Below are 17,087 nucleotides of genomic sequence, written 5' to 3' on the forward strand. Positions count from 1 at the left end.
GACAAGAGCTTACACTTGAAATGTTTGGCACATAATAAAAATTCAATAAATATTAGCTGTTATGTTTATGGGGGTGGCAGTGGTTTGATGTCTCTCTGGCTTCCTATGGGAGAGTTCAGGGTTAGCAAGTGTGACAGTCAAGTATGGAACCACAGTTTTTCATTTTGTCTAACTTACATAGAAACATTCCTTGGAGAAAATAAAGGTGTTAGATTTGGAGATATTTTCCCAAAAAGAAATAACACATCAACAGGTCTGAGAATTATAGGGTCTGAAAGAAAGGTTCTAAAGTATTGTTATAACCCAATTACAAATGGATGGACAGAGATGAGAAAATGCTCCAGGAAAGTCATGTGCAAATCAGAGCTGTCACAGTAAATGAGATATTACATACAAAAGCTAAGTAAGTGCTCCCTTTAGTCAGAAAAGAAATGGCAATGAAACGGAAGAAATTCTTTTCTCTTCAACTGACCCTCCAAGTGTTAGAAGAACTATATGCCAAATGGTTATATCATTCATTGGATTATTTTTTTTTCCTAATGAAATAGGATTACAAGCTGGTAAATGTAACATGAATTTCCTGAGGGCAAATGAAAAGTACAGACAATTATAAAATTGGTACTTCAAATGAACGTTTCTTTCCACACATACATTAATAAATGATCACATTTAAATACTTCAAAATCTCTCAAGCTGGAATTTGGTCGTGGCCAAACTGCTTCTTTAAGATTAGTAAATTCTTTAAAAAGTGAAATTGAAGTGCGTGTTGCAAATTAGTTGGACAAAGGGAAGCAGTGACCTGGGAAAGACTTTCAGTAGGAAAAAGGGGAAAAAAAGGAACTTTTGAGCTAAATTAGATAGGTGCTGTTACATTTTAGTTAAGAACTCTGGCTTACATAACAGAAATGAAGGAAAGGGCTTCACAGGTGCTCTTTTGAGCAATGAAGATTACTGCTACATAGTCCTCAAACATTAAGTACATGGACTAGAATTTTAGTTTCTTGAGTTTTGATTCAATATAGAGAAGAATCTTTCATTTGGAGTTCTTCACATTGAGTAAGTATAAGATAAACTAATATCCACATTTTAGATATAAGTGTGTCTTACTCTGGCACTTTGTGATAAAATGAATATAAAAGAGTTAAGTCAAAATACCTTTTCTTTGTGTGACTCAATGATAAGTATAAGCTATTCTGAAATAGGAAAATATTTATAAATATTAACAAATAAGGAAAACCAATGGGAAGAGGAAGAAGGAGTATTTGGTGGTCTGAGTGTTGTGTAAGTGCAAAGTGGCAGGATAGAACTTATAGTTTTCTCTCCACCAGCTCCGACATGTATGGAACTGGTCATTTTAGTGTGGCAAAACTGATTCTAAATTTGCATGCAATAGAGGGACTTACTTAAGGAGGATTATAAAAATGGAGGTGTGTATTATGTACAGAAAGGTGTTCCATTGCATTGTAAAAGGAGGCGTCCTTGAACACAATACAAATGGAAAGATATACTATGTCCATGGATTAGAAGAATTATTATTGTGGAGCATACTACCCATACTACCCAAAGCAATCTACAGATTCAAAGTAATCCCTATCAAAATACCAATGGCATTTTTTATTGAACTAGAACAAAATAATCCTAAAATTTGTATGGAACCACAAAACACCCCGAATAGCTAATGAAATCTTGAGAAAAAAGAATAAAGCTGTGGATATCATGCTTCCTGATTTCAAACTATACTACAAAGCCATAGGTATAAAAATAGTTTGGTACTGGCACAAAACTAGACACATAGATCCATTGAACAGAATTAGAGCCCAGAAATAAACTCACATTAATATGGTCAGTTAATTTTGACAAATGAAGCAAGAATATACATCAGGGAAAGGACAGTCTCTTCAAGAAATTGTGTTGGGAAAACTGGACAACGATATGCAAAAGAATGAAACTAGATCACTTTCTTAAACTATTTATAAAATAAACTCAAAATGGATTAAAGACTTATGAGGCTAGAAACCTAAACACTTAGAACAGGCGGTAAGCTCTTGGACATCAATCTGAGCAATAGTGTTTAGATTGGTCTCCTTAGGTAAGGACAACAAAAACAAAAATAAACAAATGAGACTACATCAAACTAAAAAACTTTTACACAGTAAAAGAAATTATCAACAAAACAAAAAGGCAACCTACTAAATGGGAGGAGATATTTACAAATAATATAACAAGGAGTTAATATATAAAATATATAAAGAACTCACACAACTCAGTATAAAAAAAAACTGCTGTACAACACAGAGAAGACAAGTAGCAAGTCTATAGCATCTTACTACGCTGATGGACAGTGACTGTAATGGGGTATGTGGGGGGGACTTGATGATGGGGGAGTCTAGTAAACATAATGTTGCTCATGTAATTGTAGATTAATGATATCAAAATTTTTTTTAAAACTAACTCAATTAAAAAATTAGGCAAATAATCTGAAGAGACATCACTCCAAAGAAGACATAAAAGGCCAACACATGCATCTACATCACTAATCAACATGGAAATGCAAATGAAAATCACAATGAAATTTCACCTCCCACCAATCAGAATATCTACTATCAAAAAGATAAAGTGTAACAAATACTGACAAGGATGTGGAAAAAAGGGAAGCCTTGTGCACTGTCACTGGGAATGCAAAATGGTGCAGTTATTATGAACATCTCCATAGTGTTCCTCAAAAACTTAAAAATAGAACTACCAGATGATCCAGCAATTCCACTTCTTTTTGTTTATATGAAGATAATGAAAACAATAATTCAAAAAGATATGTGCACCCCTGTGTTCATTGTAGAATTACTTACAAGAGTCAAGAGATAGAAGCAACCTAAGCACCCACTGATAGATGATGAATAAAGATGTGATACATACACACACACACACACACACACACACACACACACACACACACAAATATTACTCAGCCATGAAAAAGAATGAAACCTTGCTATTTGTGACAATGTGGATGAACCTAGAGGGTGTTATGTTAAATGAAGTAAGTCAGAGAAAGACAAACATGGTGTGATTTCACTTATATGTAGACTATGAAAAACAAAACAAATAAATAAGCAAAATAGAAATAGACTCGTAGATATGGAGACCAATCTGTGGTTGCCAGAGGGCAGGGGCTGGGTATGGGTGAAATAGGGGAAGAGGATTAAAAGGTACAATCTTCCAGTTATAAAATGAATAAGATACAGGGATGTAATGTAAAATATAGAGAATATAGCTAATAATACTGTAATCACTTTGTATGGTGGCAGATAGTAGCTAGATTTCTCATGGTGATCATTTTGTGACACACATAAATGTTGAAATGCTATACTGTACATATAATGTAATATAACATTGTATTGCTGAAACATAATACATAACTAATATAATCTTGAAACTAATATAATAGTATATGCCAACTACATTTCCATACAAATATACACAGAGAAGAGCCCTTAATTTAAAATCCTGCTATAGTATGAAAATAGATTCCACAAATTCAGTGGATTATCCTAATGTTAATGAGATTTAATTGAATGAATTCCATCAAATATGGATGAAAACCTGCCATTTAACATAAAACACAATTGAGAAACATCAGTAATAATGTGAAATAATCTTAAATATGATAAATAATTATTAAACATGGCCTATTTGGGGAAAAGATTCCCCTTGAATGTGTTGAATACTTACGAATCCACGTGGTTCTCAAATGAAAGCAGAATTGGAAAAGGTGAAGTCTTAAATGCACACTCAGCAATTGCTTCTATCACCTCCTAAAAGTGAGAACACATGTATATTCAATATGCTAGAATCTTAATGTGTATATATTTTTTTCTTTTTGGGTTATATCCATTAATGTGGTTGCCTTTTTCATTCATAAAATTGTATCAAATAGCCAGGAGTGGCTAGAAGCAGGTGGGGCATGCTGCCAGACTATAAATTCCCTGACACTTAACTAGGCAAAGCAAAAAGAAAGAAGACTTAGATTTTAGTGGATGGGGAGGCACAGCTCTGAAGGAGAATGGTCCTTCTATTTGCTAGTTATATCTAAGTCATTTTGATAATGAGAGAAATTTAGTCATGTTATAAAAAATTTGGACAAGAAAAGGCAAAAATTTTCACCCATAAATTCACCTTTTGAATGAAACCACTGTTGGCATTTGGTTATATTTACTTGGTTGTTTTTCTTGTACTTGCATGACTTAGTTTTAATTACAGTAAATATTCTATTATTTACTTATTTTTTAACATTGTTATTGAGATATAACATTATTGAGACACAATTCACCTATTTAAAGTGTACGATTGAATAGTGTTTAGTATATTTACATGGTTATGCAACCATCATCCGAGGGGAAGGTAGGACATTTTTATCATCCGCAAAAGAAACCATGTACACATTAGCAGTCACTCCACCTTCCCAACCTCCACCACACAACCCAGCCCGGAACAACTACTAATCGACTTTCTATCTCCAAAGATTTTCCTACGGCAAACATTTCATATACATAAAACCACACAATATGTGGCCATTTATATCTGGCATCTTTCATTTAACATGCTTCCAGGGGCCATCCATGCTGTAACATATATCAATACTTCATTCCTCAATGTGTGATGGACATACATATTTTGAGAGCTATCATTCAAGTAATTCTACAAGAACATCTTCATTTACCCCCCCTAATATTTTGAATCATTTTTTTAAAATGAATTCTCAGAAGGGGAGTTACTGAAGTAAACAGTGTAAATACTTTCACAGTCCCCTGTGTTTCTCCAGATTACTTTTCATTTTAGATTGCCTAGAATAACATATGAAGGACCAGATTTCAGTGCACATTTGCCAGCTTTGGACGTTACTCATTTTTTCAAAATATTTTTCTTATTGAACTAGTATTAAAGTGCAACCTTATTTACTCTTAATTATATCACTGTCACTCTTACTGTGGTTTCACATACTCACACATTTGTTTTTCAATTGCATTTATTCTTTTCAAGAATTTACACTCTCATTACTAATGCCTGAGCTTTTTCCACTATCTTCTCTACCTGCCTTAAACAATGCATAGCTTTTTTTATATCCATGCCAGAAAGCCATTTCCCTGGTCCCAGAGTATAAATAAGACTTTCTAATTCTGTACTACATTTGCATATATCCTCTGAGAAGGATTTGCCTGTCTGGAGAAAAAGAATCACTCTCACCATTTCTTAGAAGTGAATTCACAGATTGCTTTTCATACTTTATCAGTTTAATGTTTATGATAATTGATGCCATCAAAAATAAGTGAACTATAAATAGCAAGCAACACCAAGATTTTAAGTCCTATATTTGATTTATTTGAGCACAGGCTTCATATTGAAACAGGCTTGTGTTTGAATCCTACTTCTTAGCTTTATAAGCTGTGTGACCTTGGGAAAAAACACTCAATCCCTCTGTGCATTGACTTGCTTACCTGCAAAATGGGTGTGGTAAGCCTCATTCCACAAACCAGTTGTGACGATGCAGTGAGAGAAGGTAAAGGACCCAGCTCATGATGGGTATATATTCTCAGCTCAATTGCTTCTGCCTACCTCCCCTCTTACCCTAAACCTGCCCTCTTGCACCCTTAATAATACAAACAAGAGGTACCATTAAATGAGCATTTATTACATTCCAAATGCATATCTTATCTCATGCTGTAAACATTCCATAAAGAAAAATATTATCCACCATTTTACAGATTATACAGTGGAGGCTCTGAGATGTTATCCAATTTTTCCAAGGTCACAGAGAGGAGAACATAAGAAACTGCAGAAAATTTGTCTGACTCTAGTTATGCTCTTAACCAATGCAATAACTTCCATGCAGCTGATGGCCTTAACCACCTGAGATCAAAGTCCTTAAAAAAACTGAGAATAGATATCACAAAGGAAGTGCATGGTCAATGCAAATAAATAAATAAATAAAGGCAAAATTTTGTTTATTTCATAAATTTGGCCCTATTTTATCAGCTCATGGCCAAACACATTATTGCCATTCTTGACCTCCTTTTCTCTCACATCTTTCAGTTCACCAGTAATCCTGTCCAAAATATATCCAGAATATCACATCTCAACACTTCCACCTCTATCATCCTGATCCAAAAACCTTTGCAATAACTGCTGCAGTAGATTTTTCTCATCATTCCCATACTCACTACCCCGTCCTGTGAATCTGTTAATAATAGGTATAGCCATGTGCTATGTTTTGGTCAGTGAAGTGTGCATGAAAATGACATGTTCTGTTGCTGAGCAGTCTTCTAGAGCCACCATGTGGTTCAGCCATAAGCCCAGTGATATCACAGATTGGGGCTATTCTTCCTGTACAGATTATAGACAGTATCAATCAAAGCAGTAGCCAACATCTAACCTGAGCAAGAAATAAAGTTTTGTTGTCTAAATCACAGAGATATTGGAGTTCTCATTACTGCAGCAAAGCCTAGCAGAAGCTGACTGACACAGCATTTTAATGGCTTTCCTGGCTTCTGTGTTTGCCCCCTATATTACATACCACAGCCAGTGACTGTTCCTAAACATAAGTCAGATATTTCACTCCTTTGGAGTAAACCTTTTATTGGTCTTCCATTTTGCACTGTAATATCAAAATTCTGTATCAGATCTGGCACCTGCTCTCTAAATTAATCTCTTTTTCCAGTTCACCATTGCTTACTCTGATACAGTCCACTGACATTCTCTCGCTTTTCCTCAGATACACTAGGCATGGTGCCATCTCTTTCATTTCTTTGTTCATCTTTGTTACTTACACCAGGAATACGCTTATCTGGAAGCAAGGCTTAATCCTTTAATTTTGAGTGGGGTGGTCTGTACACAAATGTCACATAACCAAAATCCCTTTACTATCATCCTGCAGAAAATAGTATACTGCTAGTCTCTCTTTTCCTTCAATACTTATGTTGCCTTTAAGGACATATCTCCACGTGCCATACTTTATGCTTATTTTGGTCTATTTCTCCCCACAAGAATGTCAGCTTCTTGAGGCAAGCACTCAGTATTCTCCACTGCTCTCTTCCAAGGGTCTAGGAAATGCTAAGCCATATTTTAGATACTCACTAAATATTTTCAAATAAACTAATGAACTCTTAAACATTCTTAACAGAGGAGAAACATCATCTATCTAGTTGTGTTCCCATTTATTTTTCTATTGACTCTTTTGAAGATCAGCACCCTTCCTCCATAAAGGGCCAGAGAGTTAGCATTTTTAGGTTTGGCTGGCCACACGGCTTCTATGAAAACTCTGCCTTTGCAGCTCCAAAGCAGCCACAGGTAGGATGTAAACACACGGATGTCCCTATGTTCCAAAGAAACTTAATTTATAAAAACAGGTGGTAGGTTGAGTGTGGCCCACAGAAGACACTTTGTTAATCCCTGGACTAATCTGGTCATTGACTGAAATAAAGTTTAAAACTTGATTGTAACCAAAGGCAAATGGAATTTTGTAATAAAGAAGTTTGAAGTTTGAATGTTGATTCCACATTCAATGCCGCTACCTTTACACTTTCACTGCCAAAAATTCCAGTCAAGGTTGAGTTTTACATTTAAAAACATCTTTCAAATAAAAATGTAAATGAAAGTATAATTAGTCTTTGATAACGTTTCTGAGGATGACTGCTGTCTTTCACTATTCGAGAACTGCTCCAACTACCTTTAAGAATGGTTGACTGTAGACCTGCCCCACCACAATTTGGACCAATGAGAGTCAGGCCTGAAGGTAAGTGAGAACTCTGCCCTCTGTCCCTTAGGAAGTGCATATTTTGCCCCAGGGCAAGGGCTCATCTCTTTTTCTTTGGCCAAGGAAATTGTGTTTCTTCTGGACCTGCTATCAGACTAGTAGAGAGTTCATTGCCCCCCTCTTTTTTCCTTGCTCTGTGGGTCTTGTTCTTTCTTCCTGTTGGGGGAAAGGGACGCTGGTGTGGCCTGCACTGCAGCTGGGCCTAAGGTTCCTAAATGTTCCTGTCTTGTATCTCCTACTTCTCTCCTTTTCCTGCCTCTGGGACTGTGCGATACTGGTCTTGTGCACTTGACTTGGGCCACATTCCTCCACTCCCGTCGGGCATCTAACAAAGGCAGGGCTGTGTTTAATTCACCACATAGTTTGGGCTTCTGGTCTCTTCCTAGAGCTGAGGTGGATGACAGGGGATGCGTGTGGAAGGCACCCACAATCTCTACCACAGCAGTCTTGCAATGACTTAATTCAACCTGCTATCCCCCCTCACTCTGACCACACTTATTATATTTATAGAAAGAAAGCAAAAGTGTGGCTTTTACAGAGTGAGACATTCATCATTCTAAGCAAAATCTGTGTATTAAGTAGGGATATTGAATGCTTACAACAACCCTAGGAGGGAAGCACTATTAACATCTCCATTTTGCCCATAAGAAATAGGCTTGGTCTGGTAAGGAGCTTCTCCAGGGTCTCGCAGCCAGTCAGTGGGAGAGCTGGCGCTGAACCCTGGTCATCACTCCAGAGCTGTACAGTGTGGACTTCTGCAGTCCTCTTTCCCTCTTTTCCTCCGATCCTGTCCCTCCTCTCTCTGTGTCCATCTCTCCCCATCTCTGCCACACCTTTAGCACCAGCTTAGGAAGCCTTTTGGAACCTCTAAAATCAAAGAAAACATTTACTGGATTTCATCTAACAATTTTAGTTGGGGACACCTGATAACTCCAGAAGTTCCATGGTAGGACTTTAGCTTCTTATACCTTTGGAATACTTTGCATGGTGTACATGATCCCTGAGGGTGAGGAAACTAGTTTTAAGCTTTGAGTTTTGTCCTTTCATATAAGCTATCACTCATTGATACTGGCTGTGAATGTACCATATTGCTCGATTGCTCCTTATTAAGCCAAAACCATTTTTCAGAGGCTTCTAACACTGGGTTCCATGATCTGTAAACCATATGGCTCAATTACCAACCTCCAGTGGGAAAAACTGCCCTTGAAATCTTTTTTCCTTGACAGACAACAGCAGGCGTATTTGGCTAGTCATTTTATGTGAGCATTTATGTAGCAGTTAAATTACATCCTAAATTATTATTATTTCTCTCAGAAAATGCAGCTTTATTTTCAGAAATGCTAGATTTAACCAAAAACTCAAATTTAATATATTTTCATCATATATTTCATCACATTACCTAGTTTTTAATCATGCACAATCATTGGTTACAAAAGAGCTACCCGAGGGGCGAAAAAGGAATTTGGGGGATGGGGTAGATGGGTGGGTGTCCAGTCTAGGGAGGTAGGAAACTGAGGGGGAGCGGAGAGAATGAAGAGCAAGTGGGAAATGACCATGAGGCTGAGGCAATGAGGCAAAGAAGCAGAAGGGCAGATATATGAGATAAATAATAAGTAAATCCAGGGTGCAAAATAAAAAGCCCTCCATAAAAAGACTGAATTACAGCAAGTCCCCTTTCCCAGAACATAACCTTTTATTTTGGCCCATACAATAAATAAGTGGTAAATGCTGATAGGAACTTTTACTTTTGGGGATATATCGCACAGAAGCTTTCCAGATTACACAGACTGAGAGCAGCTAAACTGTGTGAGATAAAAATGATGAACTTTTGCAATCAGTTTATTTCATTGCTGTAATACACATTGTGGCCACAGACTACAAGTCTGATTAGACCTTGAAGGCCAGGTCCAAATACATGGGATAGCCCCATATGGCAAACACCGCAAGAATCTTTTTCACTGCCTATAATATTACAAAATATATTACTACTGTCACTCATGGAAATGGAGAAAAACAAAATTTGTTTACTTGATGAATAGAGGCAAGAAAGACTTAAAATGAAGGCTGTGCTATAATTTGTTTGCTTTGGGATGGGAAAATTCATTTTAAAAACATTAATTGAGCACCTACCATATGCCACTTCTTTCCGAAGTGCTTGGGACAGTTCAGGAAACAAAACAAAGATGGCTATTATTGTGCAGCTTATTACATGCTAGCAGAAGCAGGCAGACAATAAACAAGGGACATAAGAGTGAAGTGATAAAGCAGACAGGTAAAAGATGGTAAGTGCATCTTGGTAAACAGAGAAAGCAAAGCAGTTGTGGGAAATCTATCATGAGTGTGGGAGTCGCATGATGGCTCACTACAGTATTAAATAGGGAGGTCCAAGTAGGCTTCACTGAGAAAGTGGCACCTGAGAAAGGCTTCAAGGAGGTAATAAGTGAGCTGTGCAGATACCTGGGGGAAAAGCACTCCAGGCAGAGGTAACAACCTATGCAAAGGCTATGACCTGGGACCCTCCCAGCATGGTTAAGAAACGGCATGGAGGCCAGTGGGAGGGACAGAGGGAGATCACATAGGGCCTCTGTCCTCATTTTCTCTTCTTACCCTTTCTCACAAAGTCACTGTACAAAGTGGTTTCTGCCAAAGCAGACCACATGCTGATAATCATGGAAAGCAGGGTAAGGCAAGGGAGGTGCCTAATGCAAAATTTGCATTTCTATTTACCATATTCATCCCCGCTCACCACCACCACCACTCACCCATCCATATCTCTGCAATTATCTATCCTGCAGATTAGCAGGATGCATAGCGGATGAACCAACTCCCAGGGAGATGAGTTTCTGGCTCTCTGTGACAACTCCCCACCCCCAATTCCAGCAGGCAGACAGAGGAAGCAGTATTCTGGGCTAGATATAGTCTTTTAGGCTCTAAATCTGTTAGCAAGTGTGTGGATGCGGTTGAAAAGTTGTGCTTCCAGCATCCAGGACCAAATGTCAATCAGCTGGTGACTCTGGGATCACAGATGTGACCGAAGAACCAGATGTGCGGTCAAGTGCACAGGGAGAGTCAGTCACTTTACACTGACTTCAAGGCCAAGGCCAGGACGCTAATGCTCCACATAAAATAAATGTGCCTTACAATGTGCTTAGTGTTTACCTCCAACACCCCCCTGCCCTTCACCACCATGGGAAGTCAAAGAACCGTAAGGATTATAAATGTTTAAGAATATAAATTGCTCCTTACACAAACTTTGAGGGGACCACAGGCAGGGGGGTGGATGGGCCCTCCTGGCCAGGGGGTCAGTGCACAAGGATTTCAGTCCCTGAGCTCAGTAATGGCTCTATCAGGATGAGCTGTTTCCCTTTCCAGAATCATCTCCACCCCAAAACAGACACAGGAGCCCAAACTGCACTCACCCCACATCAGAACATCTGTTCTCCACTTTTCTTAAACAGCCCAATCAGGTTAGGGTTGGTATCTTAGATAGTGGATGCAGGACAAATGGCAGGAGCTGGGGCAGTAGGAGACCATGAAAGACCTTAAGAGAGCTCAATTTTTAGGAGCAGGTACAGTTTTTAAAGATTTTTTATTAGCATTAAGGTCCATCCCATATTAAACTTCATTGTAAAATTTAGTGAAGGGTGCTAATTATTGTACCTTGAGTTTAAGAAATTATGAAGTCAAATTCCCTAAACACAACATAGTAAACATATTTTAAGGTGTTAATGATATTACTTCTGAACACATTTTTATTACTGTCAAATACAATACCTTTGATCAGGAAATCCATTTATCTCAACTGAAACCTGGCTGTCCTTTCAAAATCTTGCTTCTCTTTTGCTGTTCTCCCAAGAGGTAACTGTTTATTTTCTTACATCCCGAGCACCTTGGGGCTAAAGCTGGAAAGTGGGATGTTTTGCTCCCAATGCTACTTCTTTTTTTTTTTCCTTTTTTTTTTTTTTTTTTTTTTTTATTGAAGGGTAGTTGACAACAGCATTGCATTACATTAGTTTCAGGTGTACAACACAGCGACTCAACATTTATATACATGATATTTCTAGGTACCAGGTATCACCATACCAAGTTGTTACAATATTTTGACTATATTCCTTATGCTATACATTACATCCCGGTTACTTATTTATTTTACAATTGGAAGTGTGTATATATATATATATATATATATATATATATATATATATATATATATATATATTGTGAGGGCATCTCTCATATTTATTGATCAAATAGTTGTTAACCACAACAAATCTCTGTATAGGGGGGTCAATACTCAATGCACAATCATTAATCCACCCCAAGCCCAATTTTCATCAGTCTCCAATCTTCTGATGCATAACGAACAAATTCTTACATGGAGTACAAATTCTTACATAGTGAATAAGTTACATGGTGAACAGTGCAAGGGCAGTCATCACAGAAGCTTTCGGTTTTGTTCATGCATTATGAACTATACACAGTCAGTTCAAATATGAATATTCATTTGATTTTTAAACCTGATTTATATGTGGATACCACATTTCTCTATTATTATTATTTTTAATAAAATGCTGAAGTGGTAGGTAGATACAAGATAAAGGTAGAAAACAGAGTTTAGTGTTGTAAGAGAGCAAATGTAGATGATCAGGTGTGTGCCTGTAGACTATGTGTTAATCCGAGCTAGACGAGGGCAATAAACATCCATGTATGCAGAAGATTTCTCTCAGAACATGAGGGGGGAGGTTCTAAGCCTCACCTCTGCTGCTCCCCATTTTCTCACCAGATGGCCCCCTGCGACTGTGCCTGTCTTAGGTTGTTCCTCCCTTGAGGAATCTTACCCGTCTCTGGCTAACCAGTCATCTTCCGGGGCCATACAGGGAAATGTGAAGTTGGTAAGTGAGAGGGAAGCCTTATCGTTTGAAAAGGTTAGCTTTTTACTTCTTTGCATATTTATGCCCTGTGGCTTCTATGCCCAGCATTTGTCTTGAGGTGTCTTTACCACTTGGAAGAATTATGATACTCGGTAAATTCGACATGTGGCACGAGTTCTATTTAAAGGTTGTGATTAGGTAGGAAGAAGAAAAGCTACAGAAGTAGCAGGCAGAAGAAAACCTGGGAAGATTGATTATTTCTTTGACATATCTTCTTGTAGAGTAACTTCAGCATGGATAGGTTTTAAACGACTAATTAAATTGTGCACACACATTAACATAATAGGAATATAGTTACCTAACCAAAGCATACCTGTAATTACCACCAATGCTACTTCTAAAGTACTACTTCTCAATTTTTTTATTTAAAAAAAAACACAAAAACCCAGTTCTCGTGAAGCAGCCAAACCAGCTTCCTCCTATCTGCCATGTACTGAGCAAAGACTGTCGTAAATGGCTTCCTGTATTCACCAATCTTGTTGGTACTAACATCGAATCCATCTAATGGTCTGGCCTCTCAGCCCTCTGACCTCTGCATTTCAATAGCCTTGTCCCCATGCCACCTTAGCTACCCACACACTGAGGCTCTGCTTCCTTGGTTGCCAGAGTCAGTTCTGCCCTGAAGCCAGGTAACCAGGTGCGGGCTCACGCTTTGGGACCCGCGCTCTACAGGCTATCTTCTCACCCTTCTTTTCTGATTCCCTTCCAAAGAGGTAAGAAGCCTGAATCAATCAAGGGAACATGTCCCCTAAAGTCCACATATCCTCTTTCTAGATCACTCTCTGGATACCTGGTACCCCAGATTTCCCCAACCCAAAAGGCCCCAAGGTCTTTGTAGGAGATATTAATATAACTTGGATTTGGGGGCTTGAGTGTCCATACGCATAAACATTAGGTCCTTTATGATGTGCGATGGACATGGGTGGAAAGAGAGGGGAAATGACCAAACACACCTCCATTTCTGGCTAATAAGAATGGCTGATTCCTCTCTGGTAATTATAGCTTTAGTCTTGCCTTCTAGATAGGATTTATTAAGATCAATCAATCCAATCACAGGATTATTTCTGCTTATTGACAACACTCAATACAAGCGCAAAATACTACTTCCTTGAACCTTCACCCAAATCACCTAATACAAGCCCAGATCCTGTAAGTCCTCCCTAACACACTTACCCAGACACCACAGTTCCCCATGACATGTGTGCTCCCTGCCTGAATAAGCCAAAAATCCTCACTTTGACTAAAGATATATTCCTAGGGGATCAGTGGTTGATTGGTGTCAACATGCCAAAAGCTGACCTATGACAGTCAATATTCCAGTCTAGCATTACAAAATGGAATGTTATATAATAAATAGTACTAATTAATGTCATTTTCATCACCATCATCGTAATAATCCAGGAAGTAAACAAGCTAGAGATACTGTGTTAGAGGAGACAGTTAGACATGAGCAGGAGGGGAGAAAGGAGGATGGCAGGCCACCCAGTTTCTGCCCAGAGACCACCCTGTCTCCCTGAGACCAACACCTTTTGCGGTTCAACACAAACTGACAAGCAAAAGACACAGATCACTGGGACCTTCCCGATTCTACAGCATATGCACTTAAAGAAGTCCTTGCCACTAATGACCCTGAAGCCATCATAGTATCATTATTATATCATTTACATTACGGTTTTCATCCCACCATGAGTCTCTTAGATGTGCATGAGAAAAATGATGCACACAAACTGGCGCAAACGAGCTAAAAAGGAGGGAAAAGATGGTCCAGAAGATAGTGGGAGAATGACAGAATGGGAGGGAGGAAACCAAATAACTCCATAAAATACAAAATGTAAAACCCAGCAAGTGGCTAATATTGATGAGTCACCCAAACAACATGAAGCAAGAAAAAAAGCAAGACACAAAATTCTAATTCCTCCAGGATTAATCCACTTACATCAAATTAGATAACTAGTGTAACCACATTGTTTGGGGCTGCATATAAACTAGTGCAGCTCTAAAGAAAGACAAAGTAGCGATCAGTGCAGCAGTCAGGAATGTGGGCAGTCACCTTTGGGGTAAGGAGGTCATTCTGACAGAAATGGGTACATAAGGGGTTTCTGGAGTGACGCTAAGTTTCCGTTTTTGCTTTAGGTGTTAGATACATGGGTGTATACTTTACATCCATTAATTAAACTTCAAAATTAAGTTGTATGTATTCTTTATGTATAGTTCACAATGATAACATTCAAGAAAAAAAGGAGTGCTAAATAGACAAATAAATTGATACTTCCTTTCATAAAATAGTTTTCTTAGATTTGGGTTAGCATGAACTAATTCACCTCATGCCAACTGCACATGGATAAATTTTATTCTCTCAATTTTAGCTTCTCTAGTTGCAAAGATGATTAATAGCTTATGGACTTAATTGAAACCACTGGAATTTTCTACCTTAGGAGGCTTTACTCAAAAGGGGTCAGGTCCCCCCCCCGCTTCTTCTCTTAGCAATATTCATTCATTCTACCTTGAAGGATATTTCAGTCGTCATGGTGAACCCATGGGTGATGACTGGTTCTTCTTCTGCAGTCCGTCCCTTCCAGCAGTCCAGCTCCACACAGCGACAACCAGACAGGAGCACTTGGCGATACATCTCGACAGAGGAGTTTCCAGCTAGCTGGCCAGCTATAAAATACCAACAAAATCAACCTCAGAATCCCACAAAGCAAGGAAGACATTGGTGGCTTCCTACAAAAGTTCTTCATCAGGAAAACAGGATTCAAGAACTTAAGGAGTTGTTCTCAGCATTTCTTCAATCTCAACATGCCAGAAGATAGTGGCACAAAAATGTAATTGTGGGTCCCTAGCAGTGGTTTGGGGGAAGCAAGAATTGAAGTAGAAGGGCATTGTAGCAGTAACAATAATTTGTGCTTGTTAACTGCTTACCATGTGCCAATTACAGTTCTTTGGACTTCCCATGTATTACTGCTGTGGAATAACATGAAGTTCTGTGGTTCTCCACGGGGGTCCCATAAGCAAGAGGAACTGTGCCAGCTGCCGAGGCCTCAAGGCAACCAGGTCAGCCCACACTGTGCTGTGAAAATGCCCTGCAGCTATCCTTGCCTGTGTTACAAGACTGTCACAAGACCTCAACCAGGGCCAGGGAGAAGAAATGACATAGAATACTCAAAGAAGATCAACTGGTCTGTTCTAAAGACAGTTCTTTAGGAAACATTGTAACAACCTTAACCCTTCCTTCCTCTCACATGAAGATAACATTGAAGTGAGTATAGCATGATCCTTTCAAGACACTAACTAGCTGTATCCTTGCCACACTGCTTGATAGTTGTATAAAACATAACCTTCTTTTATTCATGTATCCTCTAATGTAAAACATGTTTTTAAGACATCTCCCAATAAAGGGGTTTTAGAGCAGCTCACCAAAACTCCTCCTGTTTTATTTTGCTGGCCATAACACTCAGTAACACTATGAATAAACTCTCTCTTTCTTAAACATAAGTCATATCGAATTGAGTTTATGCTACATTTAATCTTCTGATATAACTACCTTTATTTTTTCAATGGCTATTTTCAGATAATGAAAGTGGCAGAGAGCAGTTTGTTTGTCCAAGTTTCCGAACTGGTAAATGGAAGATCCAGGATGATAACTTTAAAACTCAGTCTTTTAATTCTAATTGCCTCCCTATGAGGGAATATTATTGACAGGGTATTCTATTATACAAATCAATCTTTCTGTCATGTTTGTACAAAGCATGAAGGCTTAGAAAAGCTAAACATTTTCTTTCAAAACTGGAATAAATTTGAAGGAATAAATTTAACAAAAGAAAAACTTATATTCTGATAATTACAAAACATTGTTAAAAAATTAAAGAAACCTAAATAAATAGAAAGACATCCCATGTTCATGGAATGAATACTTAATATTGTTAAGATGGCACTAATCCACAAAGTGATAAGACATGTTAAATTCCTATCAAAATCCTAGCTGGAGTTTTTGCAGAAGTTGACAAGCTGATCCTAAAATTCATATGGAAATGTAAAGGGCCCTAAAGAACCAAAGCAATCTTGAAAAATAAGAACAAAGTTGGAGGACTCACATTTTCCAATTTCAAAGCTTAACTACAAAGCTCCTGTAATCAAGACAGTGTGGAACTGGCATAAGGAGAAACACACAGATGAAAGGAATAGAATCAAGAGTCTAGAAATACACACTTAAATTTATATGAAGCTGACTTACAACAAAGGTGCCAAGACAATTCTTTACAGAAAAAATCTTTTCAGTAAATAGTGTTGGGACTACTAGATAGCCATATGTAAAGCTCTCAAATGGAGTTGGATCCTTACCTCACATC

At 38.1% G+C, this 17,087-nt stretch overlaps 1 protein-coding gene across 7 annotated transcripts in view; it reads right to left on the reverse strand.

Annotated features, from left to right (window-relative positions):
* PLCB1 (phospholipase C beta 1) overlaps positions 1-17,087 on the reverse strand; it is a 669,546-nt gene that overhangs the window by 161,113 nt on the left and 491,346 nt on the right. For all 7 annotated transcript variants that reach the window (XM_036880079.2, XM_057502745.1, XM_057502747.1 and 4 more), the window contains 2 exons: positions 15,242-15,399; positions 3,730-3,812 (listed from right to left, as the gene is read on the reverse strand). In XM_036880079.2, coding sequence (XP_036735974.1) covers positions 3,730-3,812; positions 15,242-15,399 — 241 coding nt within the window. The remainder of the gene's footprint in view (positions 1-3,729; positions 3,813-15,241; positions 15,400-17,087) is intronic.

The sequence above is a fragment of the Manis pentadactyla genome, chromosome 5 (genome assembly GCF_030020395.1).
Source record: "Manis pentadactyla isolate mManPen7 chromosome 5, mManPen7.hap1, whole genome shotgun sequence".
In the NCBI taxonomy this organism is placed as follows: Eukaryota; Metazoa; Chordata; class Mammalia; order Pholidota; family Manidae; genus Manis; species Manis pentadactyla.